Consider the following 23,733-nt stretch of genomic DNA (forward strand, 5'->3'; position numbering starts at 1 on the left):
GAGACAGCCAGATCCAGGATCTGCTCGGCCACCTTCAGCTGTCTGTGCCCTGCAACGCAGTGTCACCGTCCCTGTGGTATGAGCACCCAGGCACAGGGCAGGTCCCCCAAGGCCCAGGCAGAGGGCAGGTCCCCCAAGGCACCAGGCACAGGGCGAGGGGCAGAGCTGGCCCGCAGCTGTTGGGTGACTGATGTAGGGCACAGAGAGAAGCTTCCAGAGGGCACATGCCTAGAGGGCCCAGCCTCCAAGCCAGGGCCGCATGGGGACACTCTCAGTGCGACTGTGGACAGCCCAGGCTGGGAGTCAGGGAGCCCCGGTCCTGCCCTTGCTCAGGCAGGTGCTGGGGCCCTGGAGAGTCTTTCCCCTCCCAGTGCCTCAGTTCCCTCGTCTGAAAAATGGGATCGCAGTGCGTGCTGTGCCCCCTATAGGTGGACATGAGTGTCCTTCACGTAGATGAGGGGCGCTTCGTCGCTAGGTGGGCAGGGACACTGTCCGCATCCCAACGCCCTTCCTCAGGGCGGCTAAGCAGAGCCAGGCAGAGGGGCAGTCCCCACACACCAGGATGACCCCACCTGACCCCTCCCGGGCGCACGGCACACCTCGTGGCCAGCGCCCACAGGACCCTGACCCACGGGGTCAACCCCGCCACAGACCAAGTCGGGAGAGGCCCCGCTCCTCAGCCCGCGGGGAGGCCGACCGGCTCAGGACGCCGCAGGCCCGAGGGGGCAGCTGGCCCAGCCCTACAAGGGCCCAAGGTACATAAATCGCCGGCGTCGTGCGGAGCTGGTTCTGCCCAAAGCTCCTCAGGGAGTCAATCAACTAGAATTTTTCTATCCCCATCCCCCCCGTCAGAAACCAGGGCAGAAAGGGTCAAGTGCCAGGCTGGCCTACAGAAGCTGAGGGGCGCACAGCACAGCCAAAGCCTAGCTCTGTCACCCAGGCCTGGGGACACCGCTTGTGTGCCCCTTGCAGGGCTCAGTCAGGTCGTTGGCCTCCCTCCCCCCAACTTCCTTCTGCCCGGACTTGGGGGTGTCAACAGAAGCCTGAGCCTCACTCCAAAAGGCTGGGGAGTGCAAATTACCCTTTCTTCTTCCCTTCTACCCTTCCTCAACCTCATTCATTTATCCAACAAATATATTTTTCATCCCATTCCCTTGGAGCATCTATCTCAGTTCAGGGTACAGAGGAAAGCAATCAGGGCTGATTCATACTAAAGTGCAAAGGACTGCTAGGCAAGTGGTTCTGTGATGGGAATATCTGCGTGATTCTGCAGGCGTTTACAGTCCCCTAACTGGAGCTCCAAATGGAAGACTATCTGCTCTGTCTACTCGTAAAATTCTACTTCGCCTTGTTCTGGACCCACTGAGCTGCTGAGAGCTGCAAGTTCGGGGCTGACTTGCCCTCTGCGGCCAGCGCAATGCCGGTGTAGTAACCTGTGTGTCCCCCGGCTCTCGTGCAAAGGCAGGGCCTCACTTGGCTCTCGGCTCCCCCCATCGGGGCACACGTGTCTGGTAAACACAGGCATGCAGGCGCACACGGGGACACTGCAGCCTCGCTGCTGCCGGAGGCCCGGGAGGCCACCGGCGGGTCCCCTACAGCCCAGCCCAAGTGCCCTGCCAGGCTAAGCCTCAGGACGGCTGTGCAACTGGACCCCGGCATCTGCCCGTGACCCACTTCCCGTCTCGACATACCGGCCATCCCGAAGTACGGGTCCGCTCAGTTCCTCCGCATCAGAAGCTGTTTCCTGTGGCCAAGGGCCCGCCCCTCAGACTGGCATCCGGGCGCCCACGGCACAGGCCAACCTCCTGCGCCCATCTTGTCTCTTGCTACTTTCCAGCACGTGCTCTGATGCCGTCATCAAGGCGAGTGTCACTTCCCAAGCACAGCCCGTAACTCCCCAACCACCTCAACTGCTCACTACCCATTTCAAACAATGAGCCTTCCCCATACTTCGAAGCCCACCTCAAGTACCACCTCCTCCATGAAGCCCTCCTCCTTCATGCTAAACCTGGGACTCACCCTCCTCTAGGCTGGGGTCTCAGCGGTGTGCCCCTTGCAGGGCTCAGTCAGGTCGTTGGCCTCCCTCCCCCCAACTTCCTTCTGTCCGGACTCGGGGGTGTCAACAGAAGCCTGAGCCTTGCTCCAAAAGGCTGGGGAGTGCAAATTACCCTTTCTCTTGGGTAATTTGCTCTCCCTTGGCTCTCCCTTGTGGTTTTCTGGACCTCCCCCTATTGCCAGACCACGCGACCCAGGCCACTGCTCAAGCTGTGACGCAGCAGCCAGGCAAACATCCGAGGCACGCAGCAGCCAGACCTCACCATGCACACATGGGACCCTTGGCAAAGGAGGTCTCGTAGCAAAGGGCAGAGCACGGGACAGGAGGACCTGCCAAGAGGGACTCCGGGGGCCTCTGGCCAGCCTCACCCACCCGGGACCGTCTGGGCACCAGCCCTCCCCGCCCGGGGACACCACCACAAGCATGGGTCAGGCCTGTTTTCACAGCCCGTGTTGCTAAGCTGGAGCTAACAGGTCTGTGGAGCTGCAGTCTGTGTCCCGCCAGCTCCAGATGGGCACACGATGCTTGCTTTCCCACTGGTGCTTCCGAGGGTGACGAGCCTAATACCACAGGAGATAGAAGCCCTGTGAGGGGGAGTCAGGAGCAAGGGCAGCGCCGGCCGGGGGCACGTGGGAAGCTAGGCATCCAGGCCGTCAGGATGAGCGCGGGACAGGTCACCAGAAGCAAGGCTGGGAGGCCACCCAGAGGGGTGCCCTGGCCTCAGCTCGGGTTTCTGGTCCACGCCCACGGGGACAGCAACTGAGCTGAAACTCCTATGTGGCTGCCCACGGTCCCCTCGAGAGGTCAGAGAGGGGACCATGGAAAGGACATCGAAAAAAGAAAAAAAAAAAAAGAAAGGACATCGAAAACTGCAGACCCTCACCTGTGCAGGCTGCCGACACTGGCTGGCTTTGTGCGGATCACCTTCGGCCCGGTGACTCTGCCCATGGAGAGTTATCGCAAGGAAACAATCCTAATTAGAGGAAAACACCTTTCTGTACGTGGATACTAATCACCGTATAGTTTATGACTGTGGAAAAGAACACACGGCGCCAGGTAGCTGAGGACAGGGAAGTGATGAGGTTCATCTGCTCGATGGAACCGCTCAAAAATTTTTCAAAGACCAGGATCACACAAAAAATGGTGATGAGTCACAGTAACTGAGTGTCCTGACACAGCCTCACTTACTTGCACCGTTTCTTTTATTCTTTGAGCTTAAATGTTCGGTTTCATATTTTGATGCACAGATAGACTGAGAATGTTTTAAATATGTAGCATAACTCCTACGTCACCGGAGTCTTTAAAAGCCTACGTGCTGGGGAAGTATCAGGAGACACCAAAGGAGCGCAGGTTTATGCAGCAGCAGCAGCATAAGGACTCTTTTCTATTGTAATGTAGTTTTCAGATACTCTTATAAGTGTCGCTTTTAAAAAAGAGTGAGTAATGGGGTGCTCGGGTGGCTCAGTGGGTTAAGTGTCTGCCTCCGGCTCCGGTCCTGACCCTGGGGCCCTGGGGTGGAGCCCTGCATCGGGCCCCCTGCTCGGCGGGGAGCCAGCTTGTCCCTCTCCCTCCGCCCCTCCCCCTGCTGGTGCTCTCACTCTCACTGTCAAATAAATACATAAAATCTTAAAAATAAAGTAAACAAGGGCATCCCAGGTGGCTCAGCGGTTTAGCGCCACCTTCAGCCCAGGTCGTGACCCTGGGGTCCTGGGATCGAGTCCCACGTCGGGCTCCCTGTGTGGAGCCTGCTTCTCCCTCTGCCTCTGTCTGTGCCTCTTTCTCTATGTGTTTCTCATGAATAAATAAATAAAAATCTTTAAAATAAATAAATAAAGTAAACATGCTTTCAGGGCAGTTCTCTGCTTCAGAAGGGGAGGGCGAGGAGGGGCCTCCATATGAAGAGCTAACCGGGACACCTGGGTCAAGCACCGGAGAGAAGCTCCTGGGCCGAACGCAGCACAACGCGAGCTTTCGTGACCTGCCTTCCTGGGTGGAACCAAGGGCTTGTGACCCACCCTGCTCCCTTCTCACTTTCTCGGAGGAGAAAAGAACTCTGTGAAGGAAATAAAATAACCAAAATAGCAAAAATGCACCAATTATACAAGAAAAAAACCAACAACAATGCACAAAACATCAGTAATTTCTATGATTAAAAAAAAAAAAGAAAAAGAAAAAGAATACCAAAAAGGCAGCAAAAAAGAGCCGGGACCAACTCAAGGCGGCACTAGGGTGAGCATCCTTCCAAAAGTTGCAGGACGTGCCGAGCTCCGGGCCGGGAGGAGCTGCCAGGGCTGTGCGGCGGCCAGACGGCTCCGCGGAGGCCCCAGGCTGCAGGCGCCCCAGCCCCCTCGCTTCGCTTTGTGACCGGCAGCTGCAGTGACTCGCAGGGACCATCTCCCTAGCCGGTGGCCTAGCAGGTGGGAGAGTGACCGTCTGGCAGCTCACTGTCGCTGCCCCGGAACCCAGGGAAGGATGCGGTGTTGGGCACGTCGGCTCCATGCCCACCTGAGCCGGCCCCTCAGAGCCACGGCCGCACTTGGAGACACGGATGTCTCGTCTCCCGCAAATACGGCGAAGCCGTGGCCGAAGCCTCGTCCCTGCAGGCCCTGCGGCCCGGGCGAGGCCAGGCTCCAGGGCAGGGCAAGGCCAGAGAGCGCGGAGCGGCAGCTGGGGCCCCCGAACTCGTCATCGGCCGGGCCGACCCGAGTCCAGACATCTCAGGTTCAGCCGCGATCCTCTGACCACACAGAATCCTGCTCCCAGGCTCCGTCTATGCAGCCAGCAGGACGGGCTGCCGGGGGGCTGGAGGAGAGACCGATAGAGGCCGAAGCCCCCCTCCTCAGCTCCCCAGAAGCACAGAAGCCCCGGGGGGCTTCCTGGAGGCCTGGACTCTTCCAAATATGAGCCAAACTAGCTCACTGGGTCGGCCCTTCGTTCTGTGGGTGGGGAGACTGCGGCCTAGAGAGGCAAGGTGGCTCGCAAAGGCACACAGGCGGCAGGCGGCAGGCGGCAGGGCCGGGACTAGCACGTCCGTCCACCTGCCCAGAGAAGCCCAGACGACGGGAACACCCTCCTTCCGTGGCCGTTGCCCGCGGCGCCAGCACTGGTCCTACCAGAGCGACCGCTCACGGCACAGGGGAGGGAACAGGGCCTGCTGTCGGGAGAAGCAGGCCTGAGTCAGGCTGACCGGGGCCCACGCCCGGCGGCCACGTACAAGGTGCGCAGCCCCGGCCCAGTCAGCTCCTTCGTCTCCCGGCTATGACGGTGCAGGGCCACCGGGAGGACTCCCTGAGCTCTGAGCTGCACCGGCTTCGGGGGAGAATCACAGACACTAGATCTTCCCCACACCCTCCCCTCTCCCTCAGACCCCACCCGGCAAATCTCCTGGAGCCCCCCCCCCTCCAGCAAGGGAGCGTGCAGAGGCCCCTGGGAGGTGGACACAAGGCTCAGCCACGGGGGTGGGCTAAAACCCCCCGTGGCATCCAGGGACACCACACTAGCAAGGGAAACCCAGCTTCAAGCTGAATTCCCACCCACAGGCCTCCGCCAACACGTGTGGCTCCAACCGCTCCCTTACTTCTGGTCCACTGGCCCGGAGCAGCAGGTCTCCTCCAACGGCCCTGCTGTGCCCCCGGCGATCAGGTTCTGCTGGCCTGACTGCTAGAAACCCGACCAGCCACAGTCAGGTTGCAGCCCCCCCAAGACCCCAGAACTCCCTCCAGGCCCCTCGCAGGCTCAGGTCACGGTGCACCATGGCCAGGAACAGGGGAATATCAGGACCACTGGGAGGAAGAGAAGCCAGCGGCTTGGGACACCCCACAAGAACCCTCCCCGAGTTCTGATCCCAGGACCACCAGGCCCGCCACCATTTCCACACAAGCCCGGACCTGTCACAGACCAGCCAGTCCATCTCTTCTGCCCTGGGGGGGGGCGGGGGGGGGAACCAAGGCCCAGAAAATCCTCAGACTGTGCATCAAAGTGTCAGAAGGCTCTGGGTTCTAATCTATACCTCTCACATCTGGATTGTCCATTTTACAGGCAGGTAAGTGCACGTACAAACTAGAGAGGACAGGGTCACAGATGCGGGTGGAGGACCCGCTAGCCCAACCTGCCGCTTCCCAGATGAGCCAACTGAGTCAGGCGGGGGGCGGGGGGTGCGTGCAGGAGCAGCATCAGGCCTGGAGCCCAGATGCCCTGCTGGGGTCTGGGGATACCACCCTGCACAGCTCCCACTGTCCTTGGAGGGGGGCCCAGCCACATGCACCCCACTTGAGGGTGCGCAGGAAGCTCGGTCCCACAAAGGGCGTGGCCCCCACCCTCTCCCCTTGGGGGGGCTCTTCTCTCGGGTGCAGGGCACTCGCTGAACTGGCGCCCGGGGGACAGACACAGACGTCCGAGCGCAGGTTACCTTTGGGCATGATCTGATGCATGGCGACGGACAGGAAGAAGATGGAGTCGCTGTAGTAGGTCCCGGAGCCAGCGCTGAAGTGCTTCTGCATGGCCTCCACGACCGGGAAGAGCTTGTCCGTCAGCACGCCGACATCGTGGAAGACAACCTGCAGCAGGACACGAGGAGACCGCGCGGGTGAGAGGGCTGGCCCCGACCCCGGCTCAGGCTGCCTCCCCGCCGCAGGCCACAAGCAGGGCGTCCCGAGTGACAGCAAGAACTCCTGGGCGGCGAGGACGGGGACCCTGTGTGAGGGCACGGCGTGGGAGACGAGTGGGGGCAGCCGGCTTCCTGCTTCCGATCCCCGCGCCGGGCCTGAGATGACCAGGAAACCCCGTGAAAACGTGTGGTCCTGACGTTCGGGGCCCTCCGTGCGTCTGGGCGGCTGGTACCTGCCCTGGCATCACCGCTCCCGGTGGCCCTTTGGGCGTCAGACGCTCCACCTCCTGGGCACTCGCGTGAGCAGGAGAGGACGGCGCCCAGTGCCACCGCGGGCCCGTCCGGGTTCAGCCAGCGTTTCCTGGGCGTCCCAGACACTCTGCAGGGACGCAGGAACCAGGAACCACTTCCTGCAAAAACACTCGGGGTCTACAAGGGTCCCCAGCCCCTGAACACAGCTCTGGGGCACTGACGGGACGCTTGCGTGCACAACGATGCCCATGACGACCGGGACTCGGCGGGGGGGGGGGGGGGGCAGGCGTCCCTATCACAGCTCGATCACGGCCACAGATGATTACAGCCACAAATGAGGAAGAGATGCTCAAGGGGTCACACTGCCCGAGGTCACGTGGCTCCCAGGTGGCCGGAGCTTCAGCTCTGCTCTCTAGATTCTAAGTCCCATCTGTCTCCGCCGTAGGTGCGTCCTCTTTCTCAACAGCAGCCACATGGGCACAACCAGCAAGCAGAGGCAATGAGGACCCACGGGCCCGTGAGGGGGTGCTTTTCCTGTTTGACGTGAGTCTACGTGATAAATCCATCCCCCTGCCACCAGCCTACCAGGCACGTGCTCCCGGAGGTCTTCTGGGTCTCCTCTGCTGCTCCACACGCCCCCCAACGTCTAGAACACCCCACGGCACGCAAGAGGCATCGACAAACACAGCCCAGGCCAGAAGCTACGCGCTCCTCCTCCTCCGTGGTCGGCCCTCACAAGAGGCCGCGGACCCCTCCGCCTCCCCTTGTCCCTGGGAGCGGACAGGACGGGACAGGACAAGCCTGCGAGGCCTCCACCCGCTGCTCAGCGGAAGGAGAGCCCCCATCCCATGGCCTAGTCGGGGACCTGCCAGCAGGAGAAAAGACGGCTGTGGGCAGGCTGCCGGGAGGCCCCCCCCAGCCCCCGGGGCCCCGGCCCCAGGCCCAGCCCCCTCCCCGCCCAGCTGCTGCGTCCAGAGCCCCAGGCCTCAGGTGGCACCCGGAGGACCAGCTGTCCAGGGCGATGGTGGTGGCGCGGCCCGGCCCGCTGCAGGCCCTGCCTTTAGCAGCTTTGACTCCCTTACGTGTTGGCTTTGCTCTTCAGGTCGACTTGGACTTCGGCAACAGCCTTAGAAACCTCACGCTGAGCGGGCGCCTCTGTTCTTACTGCTCTGTCTTTTTCAGATTCTCTCCATTTCTCTAATGAACTATTTTCCTTTATCCTTTCCCGACTCCTTTTCTTGATTTTTTTTTTTTTTTTTGCTCCTTCAGGACGTCCCGGCCAGCTCTGCTGGTCCCCGGTACAACTGCCAGAGGAGCCTCGCGCCTCCCAACCCGCCACGCTGCCCTCACCTGCCACTGCAGCGTCCCGCTCCTCGAGCGCCCCGGGGCCCGGGCTCAGCGTCAGGCTCCTGGCTTCCCAGCCCGCTGCCTTGTGCCCTCCGCACCGGCCTCTGCTGTGCCTCCCAAATAACCTGCCAAATACCCACATTCCCCTCACCCCCTCCTTGGTCTCAAAACCTCCAATGGCCCCTGCCATCGGGACGGTGCAAACGCCCTGGCGAGGCTTCAGAGGCCCGGCCTACCCCCCCGCACTGCCTCCCTCCCCGGGCGCTGAGCAGACCCGAACCAGGCTGTCCCTATCCTGCCCCAGGCTCTTTGCACCGTGGGGAACCCCTTCCAGCCCCCGCGTCCGGTAAACTCCTCCCCGGGCTGCCAACGTTGCTCAGACCCTGGCTCTGGCCCCGGCTTAGCCTTCCATAACTCATCACGTCCCCGTCCACACCCTCTGCTCCCCTGCCTGACTCTACAAGGCCCTGTTTCCGGGTCAGGCACATGGGGCATCCCTGAGGCTGCGACGGCTCTGTGCCCCACGCCCAGCCCCGGGCCTCAGGACAGGCCACCACAGAGCTCTGTGGAACTAAATGAACTTCCTAATTTGGTAACGAAGTTACTAACCCACTGTGAGCCTAACGCCTGCCTCCCACGTGCCTTTCAGGACTACCTGGGACAAGGAGACACCCCTAGTTCGGGGTGGCCACGCTGCACTCATTCCTAAGTGTGAGCATCCTGCCCCCGCCCCCTCCCCCAGGCCCCTCTCCTCGCAGGACAGTCTTCACTCAGAAGCCAGCCTTTCCCTCGGAGCCTCCTAACACCTCCAAGAGCATCTGGAAGTGGGAATTTGACAAGAAGCCGACAAGAGGGCTCCCTAGAAATGGAAGCTTCGTATTCATTAAAAAGGAGGACAGAGAGTGGGTATGCACAAGCAGACACACACGTTCACGCTCAGAGCAGAGCCTGCCGGAGCAGAGCGGGGAGTGACGGCTCTCAGCCCCCCGCTGGTTCCGCTAGCCGGGCCCCATCTCACCCCAGAGCTTCATGGGAGACAATTACATCCTATCAGCGCTAATAGATTTATGAGGACAAACTGTACTCGGTACATTGTTCCAAGTGCTGCACAGTGAAGAACCCGCTCCGATGAATATTTCATATCGTAAACCTACTTGAAGATAGATTAATATGTTCCGTGGACACGTAGCAAGAGCAAACCACAGACACTGCAAGGGAGAATCAAAACACCGAGGCCTCCCAATGTCTAAAACCAGTTTGCAAATGGTGACCTTCCAAGGGCACATGCAGAAGCCCCCGTCTGGTCCCAGGCCTGGTGTCTGGCAGGGGGCAGTGCGGCAAGAGTGACGGAAGGTGCAAAACTGGGGCGGGAGGAGGACAGGGAAAATGTCACCCCTCCCACCCTTCCTCCCCCCTTTCTTTTTTTCCTTTTAAAGATTTTATTTATTTATTAATGAGAGACACAGAGAGAGGCAGAGACACAGGCAGAGGGAGAAGCAGGTTCCATGCAGGGAGCCCGATGCGGAACTCGAACCCGGGACCCCGGGGTCATGCCCTGAGCCGTAGGTGGCGCTAAACCGCTGAGCCACCCGGGCTGCCCACCTTTCAAACGCCCGACCTCAGGGGCTGCACGAAGAATTACCATATAACCTAGAAAACCAGGAGGAATAATATAAAATAAATCCCATACTAAAGGCAATTAGCCAAGGAGAAGATCTCAAACAATGGTTTGGTTTGCACCAACTTGACTACACAATTTTGGGGGACTTAGATTAAAAAGTCAAATCACTGTTGTGACTTCTATAAGTTTATTTATATATAAATACTTAAAATCCTATTAATCTTAAAGTATGATTTTTTTCCCCACACTCAGCTTACAAAAGGATTTCTTTTTGAGCTTCTCAGGTGCGTGCGCAGCATTAGTCCCCTTATCAGCCTGGGTTGAGACATCCAGAGCCATACTCCGGAACACACCATCCTTGTCATCCACTTAAGGTGTTGGATACGGTTCCTTGTGAATTTATGTAGGACGGTGTCACTGGAAATGGTTCTCTAACCCACGAGAATCCACGTTCATATCATGAAGCTGTTGGTTTTCTCATCAGCCTGTAATTACGTATTTGTAGCCACTTAGTGTCTTCCTTTTATCAGTGATCTTTAAAGGCTCACTTGTACCAATATTCTACGCTGGTAATTAGGAAAGCAAAACCCCAGGAATGATGACTAAATCTGTGTTAAATTTCTGCACATCTGTTTATTTTTAATTAATTCTGTCAACTGACTTCCAGAAGCACTTAAATTCATCCAGGCTGAAGTGTTCTCAAGCTGTTCTTTGTGGTTCAAATAAAACACACAGCTGAGAGACCACTGTGTACGAGAGACTTGAGAAAGACTCATCCGGGGATGCGGGCAGAGGGGACGCTTGCCTCGTATCCACCAGGCACGGCATGCTCTCGGCACTTCCGACTGGAGGAGACCAAAGCACCTAGAATGGCACCGAGTCTGGAGCCGGGCAGGGGTACGTGTGTTTGCCAGCCAGGCCCTGGGCCCACAGGCACACGCGGCCCTGAAAAGCCAAGCCACAACTGCCCTCAACATTCACAGAAGACATAAAGCGATGCCAGGTCTTAGCTCAACTTGGTGGAGAAAACTCATTTGTCACGTGGGAGTCAGGTCACACCATGATCTGGGAGCCAAGAAACAAGGCGACGGGCGCTGGCTCTGCACATAATGCCAGGTTTCCAGGAAACACCGAGGCAAGGTCGGCCGGAAGAAGAGCAATCCCCCCAGCGCCGGACACAGTGCCACGGGATGGCGACGCGGCCTGCCGTGCTCGGCTACACACTGTCCCCCGAAGTGCTGCTGGAGAAGAACGACGGCACAGAGCTGTGGGAGACCCCCCAAACCTAATATCCCTGGTGCACCTGCCACAGGCTGGAATCTATGTGCTACGGGAACAGCAAATGGGTGTCAGCTTGTCCCACGGGAGCCTCGAGCACTGGGTAGGAAGGCTTCTGCAGCTGCATCTGGACTCATGCCACCACCAGCACCAGCGTTGTCCACCAGTGGGTGGGCAAACTCACCCCCCCCCCCCCGGAGCTACCCGCCCTGCGCTGCGGGTGTCCTGTTTCGGCCCCTACTTCTTAGGACGTTTAGCACTTCTGCAAGATGTCCTAGATGTAATTTAATTTTGCCAGGCAGAAGCACAAACAGCTCAAGAAGAAAAAAAAGCAGCCTGCCCATCTAATTCCCAAAGAATTTCCAATCCATTCCCGTGACCCACTTTACTAACGGCTCAAAAGCTAAAGCCGTCCTCACTACAAGGTGTCCAGTTGCTACAAAAATATCTTGTCTGGTTGCCTCCCCACCCTCATCTCCACCTCACCCCCACCTGCACCATCAGAAGTTTCCAGATAACCAGCTCTGGCACTTAGGGTCCTGGGACTCACTTTACAAGGTTCTCAGCATGTCAGCAGATTCCATTTCTCCAACAGCTCAATCTGCCCAGGTTAAGGGGGGGACAAGGAGGAAACACAATGTAGACAGACCAGACCCGCACGCCTGGAAAAGGCCCCGCACGGTGGGTGACTACGGATCGAACCACAACCAGGGGGCTGCAGCTGCGCCAGCAGGAGGCTAGTAGGCACCCGAGGCTCTCCAACACCACTATGCAAAGGCTGTCGCTGGGGCATCCTGCAAAAATGCAGACTCCTGGGGCCTCACCCCAGGCATCAGGAGTCCGTTTGCGGGCAGGCTCAGGAATCTTCGTTGAGAAACACCCCCGAGGGGGACCTGGGTGGCTCAGTGGGTTAAGCATCTGCCTTCAGCTCAGGTATGAACCCGGGGTCCTGGACGGAGCCCCACAGAGGGCTCCCTGCTCCGTGGGGAGCCTGCTGCGCCCCCCCCACTCTTGTGAGCTCTCACTCTCACTCCGCTGCACCCTCTCTCTCTCCAATAAACAAACTCTTCAAAAGAAAGAAACGAACAAGCAGGCAAACCACCCCCAAGTGATCGTACCGCAGGCGGTCCTCTGGCAATGAGAGGTGCCCCCACTGGACTCCGCGCCGATCAGGCGGCCTCAGGGTATGGGCTGGGCCCAGGTCTGGAAACCGCCCTGCAGGAAGGCGTGGGCAGACTGCCACAGCACGTCCAAAGGAGACCACGGTGGCAAGAGGCCCAGAGCCCCCTCACCTGAGGAGCTGCTGGAGGGTCTGTGGGAATGTGGCCTGGCAGATGGAGTGAGAGGACTGAATGATGTCACACAGGTGCCAGACCATCGTCTCTGCCCCGTGATGCCTCCTCCCCCACCCCCCCATCAGTCAGAGGGTCTGTGGCAGGCAGGTGAAGCGAGAACGACCTTCTTAGCACAGCAATGTATGGAGGTTGTGGACAGGACAGCAGCAAGGAAGAGGCTGGTGCAGGTGCTCTGCTCCGTGTGCCTCCAAACACCCGGGCTCTCCTGGGGAATTTCCAGGATGACCCCACGGAACACAGCAAACCCCTGGGACAGAGCCATGTCCCGGGAACGCACGAGGAGGAGTGGAGGGAGATGAGGGAATGGCCCGGACACCCCTCCAAGGAGGACCACGGATGAACCGTACGGCGACTCCAAAGAAAAACGGGAGTGGGCAACAAACAATAAAGAAGTGAAACTCAGCGGTTTCTCCTGGACTGTGCGTCCGGGGCGGCCAACAGCGACATCGGGCTGCGGCCTCACGGCCTCCGGAGCTCCCGGACACGGCTGAGGGCTCCCGAGGCAGAAGTCCAGCATTTCCACGGCACGGCGCGGCCGACCGCCACTCTGACCACCTGCTCCCGGTCTCGGGCCCCAGTCCCTCCTCTTGATGCTGAGCCCTTGTTGTTTTGTTTTGTTTTGTTTTTTTACTTTATTTTTTTTTTATTGGAGTTCCATCCGCCATATAGAGCGTAATCCCTAGGGCCCGCCCCCCAGTCCCCCGTGCCCCCACCTCCCCTCCCACTGCCCCTTGTTCCTCTCCCAGGGTCAGGATCTCTCATGCCTTGGCTCCCCCTCTGCTTTCCCCACTCGGCCCCCCTCCTTCCTCGAGGATCCTCCTATTTCTCACATGCCCTACGCCCGTAGGAGAGACGGTCCGAAACGCCCCAGCCACTGCCCACCTTTCCGGCACTCACCAAAGAATACGTTTCGCGAGCTCTTTAAGACAGCCTGACACAGTGGTTGCTCACACGCATTCCTTAAACCTGCCTCTTTCACAAATGATGAGGTTTGGATTTTGTTTTTGGCTTTTTCCATCTAATGCTGTTTTCCTGACAGTACAAGCCAATTTTCTATAATATCACGTTTCCCACCCCAAAGGAGAAGGGAAGAGGCCAAAGGAAAGCAGCAGGAGGCTGGAGGAGGTGGAAGGGCAGCAAAGGCAGGACTATTCCGGGAGGCCCCAGAGGAGCTGGGGGTGTCTCTGCGCCCCCAGAAGTCCGTGCCCGGGGACGTGCGCAGTGTTCCTGACAGATCCCCCGGTCTCTTCCAGTCCGGGTGGTAATCCCCCACGACCTGTGGCCTCCGGAGAGCACTGCAGCTTTACCAGGAGCGACACCCAAGGGCCACACTGAGTTCCAGCCTCACCCTGGCAGGAGGAAGCGGCCACGGGTGGGGGCCGGCCCTATACACTCTGCTCCCCCCATGGCCTCAGTCCCCAGCCGGCTTCCTGGGGCTGGGACGCAGCTGGAGCCCAAACGGGGACCCTCCACACTCTGTGCCCCCAGCTCGGAGCAGTCAGCCTCCGGGACGGCCCCCGCCACTTGCTGGCTCTCCTAGGCTTCAGGAACCCTCGTCCTGGGCTCTGCAAGCTGCAGCGACATCTGGGACGGGGGTGGGGGTGGGGGGAGGTACGTGGATACAAAAGAAAATTCTGAGAGGCACAAAGACCAACCAAATACTTACAGACTGACTCTGGTGTGTAAAATACAAGAAAACACAAGTAAAAAACCATTTCAGAGCTATGGTTTCACAGGTGACATGTAAGGAGGCTGGGGAAAGACTCACGAAGTCGGTGTAAACTCCGCCTCGGGTGATGCTGCAGCAGGTACGGGGTTTGGGCAGCAGCCGCCAAGCAAACCTTCCAAGGACCAGACTCTGGAGACAGTGCTCGTGCCCAGCTCTCCGGGGGGCATGACGCACTCCCAGAGCCCAGCCCGCGTGGACAGCCTGGTGCCGGCCCTCCCCAAGGCCTGCTCCCCAAGGCGGGCGTGGGAACCGGACCTCCCTGCTCCTCACAGCCTCCGCACCAAGCCCTCCTGCAGCCTGAGCCCCGAGTGCCCCGGGCACATGGACAGCACACGCCTCCGCCCCCCAGACGCTGGCACCTGCACATCACTGCCCCATGAGGCACAGACACAAGCTCAGCCCACCTGGCCATGCCTGTGCCTTCATAAAGGGGACGTCGCCCGCCCAGGGTGACCTGCTGGGTGGCCCAGGCCTTTTTGATTCTAGAATGTGAACAACCTGCCTGTCCCTGGGGGGTCCCGGGTGCCCCCCTCCTCCCTCCGCTCCCCACCATGGCCTCTTCCCTGGGCAGGACACCGGGCTCCTCACACGCCTCGGGGCAGCAGCCGTGAGCGTGGGGCTGCAGTCTTTCCCGCGGGGCCTCCCCCCACCACATGCAAGGCCTTGCGGATCCGCACAGCCAGGCCGCCCCCCGCCCCCCCCCCCCCCCCCCCCCCCCGCCTGGCCTGCCCTCTTCCTCCCCGGGGCACAGCCAGCTCCCGGCCAGCTCCGCTCCTCAGGCCTCCGCTCCGAGCCACCCCCAGCGACGACAGGCCCTGCCTAGCGACTAGAAATCTCAGCTGCCCCACGCTCCCGAGGCCTCTTATCCCATTAACACACCGTGTCACTTACTCGACTCCTGGGACCCTGTACAACTTCCTCGTTTCCTGGCCATGGAGTGACACACAGGTGAAGCGGGCCCTAGCCCTTCTTTAGCTCCTCCTCCACGGTGTCCCAGGCAGAGAGCGGACACATGCGTCGGCCCGTTTAATCCCCTTCCTGCGAGAACATGAGCCGCACCAAGGCAAGAACCTTGGCCTGTTCTGCGTCTGTTACCCAGGGAGACGGCGGCCTGTCTCTGTACCCCGGGGCAGTGCTGGCACCTACTAGCCCCGCTGCACAGTACGGCTCAGTAAGGGTTTGGGCCACGCTGCGCAGGGCTCCGTGGACCTTCACTGTGTGCGTCGCGGAGAAAGCAGTGCTCCTTCGCTCTGGCCCTCCTGGGCGCCCCAGCACGGCCAGCAGCAGCCTTGGCTTCCCCTCTGTTGGCATCTCCCTGCTTTGGCCCTAAGCCCCTGGATCCGAGGATCTTCCACTCAAACTGCATAAGACGGCGACCCAGGGAGCTCAGCGGTTTAGCACCACCTTCAGCCCAGGGCGTGACCCCAGGGTCCCGGGATCGAGTCCCACGTCAGGCTCCCTGCATGGAGCCTGCTTCTCCCTCTGCCTGTGTCTCTGCCTGGATCCAGCCCCTGGGGCTCCGGGCTCAGCAGGGGCTCTGCTTGGGATTCTCTCTCCGTCTGCTCCCCTCCCGCTCAGTGCACACAGTCTCTCCCTCTAAAATAAGTCAGTCTTTACTACAACTGTCTAAAAAATAGAAAGCAACAAAGAAGACACATATACGTTTTTGTGGGCACGTGTGTATGTGGTAAAAGTACAAAAATACAGATTCCACAAACCGTATCTGCTCCCTGTGTGCAGCAGTGAACGTTCCAGAGGGGAAGGCTGGGGAAGGAGGAGGAGTGGGCTCTAAGTCAGATCTATAATGTCTTATTCCTTTAAAAAAAAAAATGTGAAAAATAAATAAATAAAGTGAAGCAGATACAGCAAAACATTAGCATCTGTCTAACCCATGTAATAAGACCATAATCTATTACGTTTTTCTGGGGTTTTCTATATTTTGATGGGTTGTACTTAAATTTTTAATGTATAAGAAAATAAAATACTGGGGCACCTGGTGGCTCAGTTGGCCCAGCGTCTGCTTTCGGCTCAGGTCATGATCCCGGGGTGCTGGGCCGGAGCCTCGCACCTGGATCCCACTGGGCTCCCTCCTCAGTCTGGTCCCCCCCCCCTTGCTCCCTCCTCACTGGCTCATGCTCTCCCTCTCACTCTCTCAAATAAAGTCCTTAAAAAAAATAAATGCTAAAAAAAATAAAACAGAATACTAAAAAGACACAAAGCAGCATCGTGCAATGTAAATGAGCTGAAAAACTCAGTATAAGAGAAAGCCAAGAGAGTGGGCCGTGGGCACTGAGGACGGCTGGGGCTGGGTCCTGATTTTCAGATACGATCTACGGGCACAGGACCCTTCCAACTGTGACGTGTCCCTTACGGAGAGTCAAGGAAGAGCTTTGAGAACAATCCAAAAGAGGGAAAAGAAACACGCAGATGTGGAGTTTATTTAGAGTGTGAAAAATCAGGAAGTCCCGGGACAGCTTACAGGAGAAACAGGGTGACAACCGACAATACAGCCATACAAACAAGACACGAGACAGGGCGGAGAGATGGGAAAGCATCCTCGAGCTGCGACCCCACGTGTGGCTCTCGAGGGGAACAAGCAGACACCCACACACCCCGGCTACACCAAAAGTCCGCCGAGGGCGGGCAAGACCCCGGTGCCAGCGGCAGAGTGACGTGGCTCCTGAGGGCGGGGCGCACAGCCACGCTACCCGAGGCAGTGGACGGGTTCTCGGGGCTCCGCTCGCCCCACGGCCAGGCCTGGATCCCCGCGGAATGGAATGCTCTCCAGGGGCGGTGAGAATCCCCTCCCGCATCTCCAGGCTAGAACAGCCCCTCAAAGATTCCCATAAATCCATCCCAGGCGCCGCGCAGGTCACAGCAAAGAGCTCCGGGGTCAGCGGCTCCAGAAACCAAGAGGCTCAGCAGCAGGGTCCTGTTTCACCTCCCGGGGCTTTTGCTTTAAGTAAAGAGAAATGTTCCCGTTTTGCGTTTGTTCTCACAGCTGAGCAACCCCGCGAGCAGGCCGCGTTAGGACAGACTCAGCCTGTGCGCAAGCCGTTCCGGGAGTCGGAGGAACAGACTCTCCACCAGCCACCCAGCGGGCTCCCGACCTGCTGGCAGGGGGAGGATACGCGTGAGGGGCCCCAGTGAACCGGAGCACGTGCCGCTGGCAAGCCAGCTCCCCGAGGGCAGAGAGCAGAGGGACCCCGATCACGGGTGCCTGAGAGTAGGAAAGGCTGCTCGGGCACCCTAGGCCAAGGGCCCTGGGCGAGCTACTAAAGCTGCTCTGGGCTCGGGATCTTCATCTGCGAACACCTCCCCCTCGGGGGCTGACTGTTCTGAGGAGTAGGTAGGAGACTGAGGGTGGGACGTGGCCTGGTGCCTGTCACTCACACGGTGGTGGTAGACGTGGAAGAGCTGTGGCAGGCGACACTCCGAGCCGGGGCACAGGCCCCCGTGAGTCAGGACCTCGCCCAGAGACGGAGGGGAGCATCAGCAGGGAGCACTGCTCAGAGCCATCCTGGGAACCAGCCCAGAAAGAGGTGAAGGACCCATGGCCACCCCCGTCTCCTACCAGGCCATTCAGGAAAGGTCTAGGAAGGACCTGTTCTTTACACTTCCTAGCACCCAGGTTCCACAGGCCAGTGAGGGAGTCACACAACACTATTCCAGGCTGCAGTGTCCCTACCCATCTTACAGAGGAGAAACTGAGGCTCAACACCCTGAAAGGCCTTGGCAGAGGAAGTCAGGGTCCCAGGACGTGACCCCTGGCAGGACTCTGCCCACTGCACCCCAGCAAGTGCCAGCCCCAGGCACTGCCCACGGGCCGGGGGCCCTGGGCAGAGCATGTGGCCAGGATGAGTAGTCTCCTTAGTAATTCAGTGGGGAGCGTTCTGAAAGCCAAGATTCAGGACACGCCCGAATCTTCCCAGCTGGCCTCAGGCTGGATGACCTCCTGCCTGGAGAAGCTGCTGTTAAAAGCCACGAAGAAGTCTTCTCTAAATCCAGAGGCCTCCATAGGCGGTCAAGGACTGCAAATGTTGGCCAGCCACGTCCCACTCGTGTCAGAGCACACTCACGGAATGGCGGGGAGGAGCACGGATGCCCCGCAGCCCACTGCCCGCCCGGAGGCCCAGGAGACCACCCCAGCGTGCATCACACGGTGCCGCCCACCTGTGCTGGCACAGGCCTGGGGCGGCCCAACCGACCCGAGCAGGGAGCCGCGCTGCAGTCTGCCCAGAGCCCGGGGCTACACTGTCCGGAAAACACAGGAGGAAGGAAGACTCGGCCCCACCCTCCAGGAGCTCGCCCGGGGGCCAACTCCAGCCCAGGGGGAGCGCAGAGAAGAGGAACAGGTTGGGGAGGCAACCAGGGACGGCTCCCCCCTCGGCTGGCGTCCACCAGAACTGCAGCCTCACGAGTGAAAAGCCAGATCGATAAAGAAGGGAGGGATGCGTGTTCCGGGACAGAAAGTGGCTGAGCAAAGTCCCTGAGGCATGAATGGCTTGGGGTATGGCGGGGTCCAGGCGAGTGCTACCCCAGCCAGCCTGAGCGGCTCCGGCGGGGCTCCGCGGCCCCTCCCACTGCAGGGGGCCCTGCCGCCCAGGCGCTGACCACCCCAACCGGCCTGGGAGCCCCACAGACTCAGCCAGGTGGCACCCTCTCCTTCTGGTCATGACTCTCCCGGCAGCTAAAGGGGCCGAGGCCCGTCTGCGGGCCCAGGGGCCTCAGCTCCCCACCCTGTAAGGTTGGGAGGGTCACATCCTACCAACTTGCAAAGCATGCACCTCTCCAAAGCCGCCCACAGGGCCACCCAGGCGCCCCGGGATTAGTGTGAGGACACAGCAAGAAGCTGGGGGTCTCCAACCCAGAAAGGAGCCTTGGCTGGCACCCTGGTCTTGGACCTCCAGCCTTCAAAACTTCTGCTGCTGGTGAGAATGCAGATTGGTGCAACCACTTTGGAAAACTGCATTTCCTCAAAGGTTAAGGGACCTGAACACATACATCCACACAAGAACTTAAACGTTCACAATAGCCAACAAGTAGAAACCACCCAAACGTCCATCAAATAATGAATGAATAAATGTGGCATGGCCAGGCAATGGAGTATTCTTCAACCATTAAAAAGGATGAAGTACTATCCATGCCAAGAAAAGGAAGCCAGATACAAAGGGTCACGTACTGAATGAGCCCATTATTATGAAACGTTCAGAATAGGCAAATTTATAGATAGAAAAGTTTGTGGTTGCCAGGGCTGGGGAAAGACAGGAATGGAGAGTGATAGCAAATGGGTATGGGGTTTCTTTTGAGGGTGATGAAAAATGTCCTGGAATTACTCGGGAAGTGCATGTTGGATCCTCACTCACAGAGGCGCGGCGGATCACCCACCCCGCTAGTGACTGGCCAGCCGCTAGTGACTGGCCAGCCGGAGTTGAGACTCAGAGCTCTCACTCCCTCAGGACCAGCTCGTGCCCAACCTACTGAGTTCTGCAGCAGGACAGGATGAATGGGAGTGTGACACTCAGCGGGGTGGGTTCCTGGATGGCAGGGGCTGTGCCTGACCCATGTCGGCGTCCCTCATAGCTGTGACTCTGGGGTCCCACATACAGCAGGTGCTCGGTCACAGCCAGGCTGGGCTCCTAAGGGGTGGGGCAGGGTTGGCCAGTCGTCTACCCCAAAACCTGCTCTCCTCTCCTTATTAACTGAACCCCTCTTTTTAACTGAGTCCTCTTCTCTTGATTCTTCCTTCATCGTGCTACCACAACACAGATGTGATGGCTAACACTGTAGCAGCCAGCCTGGCCCGTGAGGACAAAGGGCCACTCCCTAGGGACAGAGAAGCAGACAGCTGCAAGGAGCCTAGGACCCTGCTGACTTCGGGAAGGCCCCATGCCACCAGGAATGCCTACATCTGAACTTCCATTTAGATGAGAAATAAAGATCAATCTTGCGTAAGCCACCAAAATTTGGGGGTTCCACGGCATATTCTATCAAACCTGATACAGCAAGGAAGGCTATGAAAAAGGCAGGTCACCACGTAAGGCTGAGAAGTGTAGGATTCCTCTCGACAAACAGAACGAGGCAACAGATGGCCCAGGAGCAGAGCAAACAAAACCCCATGGGAACAGACAGCTTTTCCGCAGCCCAGGGAGAAAAGGTTGAGCAAGGAAACTGAAGCCACGCACAGTGGGTCTAGGATTTGGAATAACCTGAGAGGACGGTGAGCCAGGAGTCGGGAGGCTCTGAGTGGAAGCAATGGCATAAAAGCAGCATTTTAACAAGACGAACGTACAGCCTTTCCAGGCCAGCAGAACCAGGGGAGCCAGGACAGAGAGTTGTTCAGCCAAATGTTTGCTGAACACCCACTATGTGCGGGCACTGTGCTCCCAGGGAGGGCCACAGAGAAAGGATGGCTGAGCCGGGTCTGAGAGATGGCAAGAAAGCCCGGGAGCTCCTGTATCCCTCAGGGCGGTGACCTCCCACCTCTGTCTCTATAGCTCCATACAAATTCGGATCCAAGGCCCCAGGCCCCACCCCGGGGATTCTGATCCACAGGCTGGGGCAGGGCCCAGATGCTGAATTTTTAATAAGTGTACCCGCGAGATTCTGACGCAGTCAGCCCACGGACCGAGTCACAGGCTAGCGGCTCCTAACCCGACAGATGGGACACAGCACGTTGGGAGGTTCATTAAATAAGTGAAGAAATAACAGACTTCCATCCTGTTAGGAGACAAACCAGTAGATTTTGAAAGAGTTTCAATAATAATCAAATCAAGATTTTTCTGGTTAAGTGAATGATTAATATAATATTTAGTTAAAAAAAATGTAATCTAAGGTCACTAATGATGTTCTGTGATCTATGTCTGCGACCATTTCAGCTAAGAAGTATTTTTATTTCACTTGATAATGGCCTTAGGAGAGACCTCTGGGTGTGAGCACTACTTCCCTGGGGCTCCCTGGGCTTCGCTCTGCAGGCCTGCCTTCCTCGCCTCCCCCCTCCCCGTATCCGCCCCGCCTTGGGAGGTGGGAGGGGAGGACGGGAGGGGAGGGGAGGGGAGGACAGGAGGTGGGAGGGGAGGGGTGGGGAAGATGGGAGGGGAGCAGGGGAGGCGGGACGGGAGGTGGGACGGGAGGCGGGACGGGAGGGGAGGACGGAGGGGAGGACTGCAGGGGAGCAGGGGAGGCGGGACGGGAGGGGTGGGGAAGATGGGAGGGGAGCAGGGGAGGGGAGCAGGGAGGCGGGACGGGAGGCGGGACGGGAGGGAGTGGGGAAGATGGGAGGCGGGACGGGAGGCGGGACGGAAGGGGTGGGGAAGATGGGAGGGGAGCAGGGGAGGCGGGACGGGAGGTGGGACGGGAGGCGGGACGGGAGGGGAGGACGGAGGGGAGGACTGGAGGGGAGCAGGGGAGGCGGGACGGGAGGGGTGGGGAAGATGGGAGGGGAGCAGGGGAGGCGGGACGGGAGGAGTGGGGAAGATGGGAGGCGGGACGGGAGGCGGGACGGAAGGGGTGGGGAAGATGGGAGGGGAGCAGGGGAGGTGGGACGGGAGGGGAGGACGAGAGGAGGGACCGGAAGTGGGACGGGAGGCGGGACAGGAAGGGAGGAGGGGAGGGGAGGACAAAAGGTGGGACGGGAGGCGGGACGGGAGAAGGGGAGGGGAAGGGAGGACGGGAGGAGAGGACCGGAGGCGGAACGGGGGGCGGGGTGGGGGAGGAGCGGAGGGCCAGGCCCCGCCGGCTGGCGTCGTCGCGCCCCCCGAGCCCCGAGCCCCGCAGGTCCGGGAGGAGCCCCGCCGGCTCCCTGGGCACAGAGGCGGGGTCTAGCGGCCCCGCAGGCCCCGTGTCGCCGGCACCGCGCGGCCCCCAAGACCTAGTCTCGGTGCGAGCGCGGGGCCCGCGGCCCGACGGAGGCCACAGCCCGAGGTGCGGCCCCGACGAGGAGCGGGTCTCCGCGGGCGGCGGCGCCTCCTAACGGGGCCGCGAACTGGGGCGTGGGGGAGGCGGCGCTCCGGCGGCTCGGGCCCCGGCCGAGCGCGCTGACGTAGAGGGGCGCCGTCGGGCGCCCGCCCCGCCGAGCGCGGTGACGCAGGGCCGCACGGACGCAGGGGGGCGCCGCCCACCCCGCCGAGCGCGGTGACGCAGGGCCGCACGGACGCAGGGGGGCGCCGCCCGCCCGGCCGAGCGCGGTGACATAGGGCCGCACGGACGCAGGGGGGCGCCGCCCACCCCGCCGAGCGCGGTGACGCAGGGCCGCACAGACGCAGGGGGGCGCCGCCCGCCCCGCCGAGCGCGGTGACGTAGCGCGCCGTCGCCCAGCCCCGCTCACCTTGCACTTGAAGCCGGCGGCGGGCGGCAGCAGCTCCCGCAGCAGGGCCTTGGCCACCTCGCGGCTGGCCTCCTCGCTCACGAAGTGCAGGTTGAGCACCTCGTGCGGCTCGAACTTGGCGAGACGCAGCAGCGAGCGCAGCGCCACGCGGGCCTTGGCCTGCAGCGCCGCGCTGTGCTCCGCCTTGGTGAACATCATGAGCAGGTGGTAGTCCACCGGCCCGGGCCCGCCGCCCTCCAGGCCCTTGGCCTTGGCGGCCGCGGCCGGCACCGCCGAGCCCCGCACCGCCTCCGGCGCGGGCGGCGAGGGCGCCGCGGGGGCCCCGGCGCGGGCCTCCTTCAGCCTCTTGGTGGCGCTGGAGAAGGTCTCGCGGCCCGAGCCGAGGTAGTAGAAGGCGCAGACGGCCAGCGCCGCGGCCAGCAGCAGCGCGCAGTAGTGGGAGCGCACGGCGGCCAGGCGCGCCATGGCCCGCGCGCAGGAGGGCCCGCCTCGCCGACCCATGCGCCCCGGGGCCGGCGGACCGGGCGGCGGCGACCAGCACCCCGCAGCCGCTCAGGAGCCCGGGCGGCGGGCGGCGGCCATGGCGGGGGCGGAGCCGCGCTGCCCGCAGCCAATCCGCGGGCGCTGCTGCCCGAGGGGGCGGGGCCGCGCGGCCGCCGCTGGGTCCTAGACGCAGCGGGATTCGGGCCGCGGGGGCGGGGCCGGGGTGTGCGGCCGCCGGCCGTCCCGGCTGCCCGGCTCCAGGCGCCGAGCCCCGAGGGTGCAGACGCGCCGCGGCGCCGGCCCTCCGGGAGCAGGAGCCCTGAGCTGCACGCGCGAGGGGGCGCAGTTGGGCTCCGCCCCCCTCGCCCCCAAACGTTAGGAGGCTGCAGGTCCTCTGTCCGCCGACCCGCTGGCGCTGGGGATCCACCGAGCGAACCCCCCCGGCTCCTTCGCGCTCCGGGGGGCGCCGCGGGGGGGGGCGGGGCCTGTCGTCCTGGATGGGCGTGGCCCGCGGGTGGAGGCGGGGCCTGCCCGTTTTGGATAGGCGTGACCCGTGGGGGTCCACCGAGAGGGCGGAGCCTGCCGGCCTGGTAGGCGTGGCCGCGCGGGATGGGGCGGGTCCTGCCGGTCCTGGATAGGCGTGGCCCGTGGGGGGTCCACCGAGGGGGCGGGGTCTGTCG

General features: G+C 60.8%; 1 protein-coding gene across 15 annotated transcripts in view; it reads right to left on the reverse strand.

Annotated features, from left to right (window-relative positions):
• The window catches only part of XXYLT1 (xyloside xylosyltransferase 1), a 190,455-nt gene extending 167,269 nt beyond the window's left edge, over positions 1 to 23,186 (reverse strand). For all 15 annotated transcript variants that reach the window (XR_005990176.1, XR_005990177.1, XR_005990178.1 and 12 more), the window contains exons 1-2: positions 22,571 to 23,186; positions 6,465 to 6,612 (exon numbers count right to left, since the gene is read on the reverse strand). Coding sequence is in view for 12 of the 15 variants with exons in the window: in XM_041770338.1 (XP_041626272.1) it covers positions 6,465 to 6,612; positions 22,571 to 23,071 (649 nt within the window). In the remaining 3 variants the exon portion in view is untranslated. The remainder of the gene's footprint in view (positions 1 to 6,464; positions 6,613 to 22,570) is intronic.
• Positions 23,187 to 23,733: the final 547 nt, after the last annotated feature.

Source organism: Vulpes lagopus, chromosome 1 (genome assembly GCF_018345385.1).
Source record: "Vulpes lagopus strain Blue_001 chromosome 1, ASM1834538v1, whole genome shotgun sequence".
NCBI lineage: Eukaryota > Metazoa > Chordata > Mammalia > Carnivora > Canidae > Vulpes > Vulpes lagopus.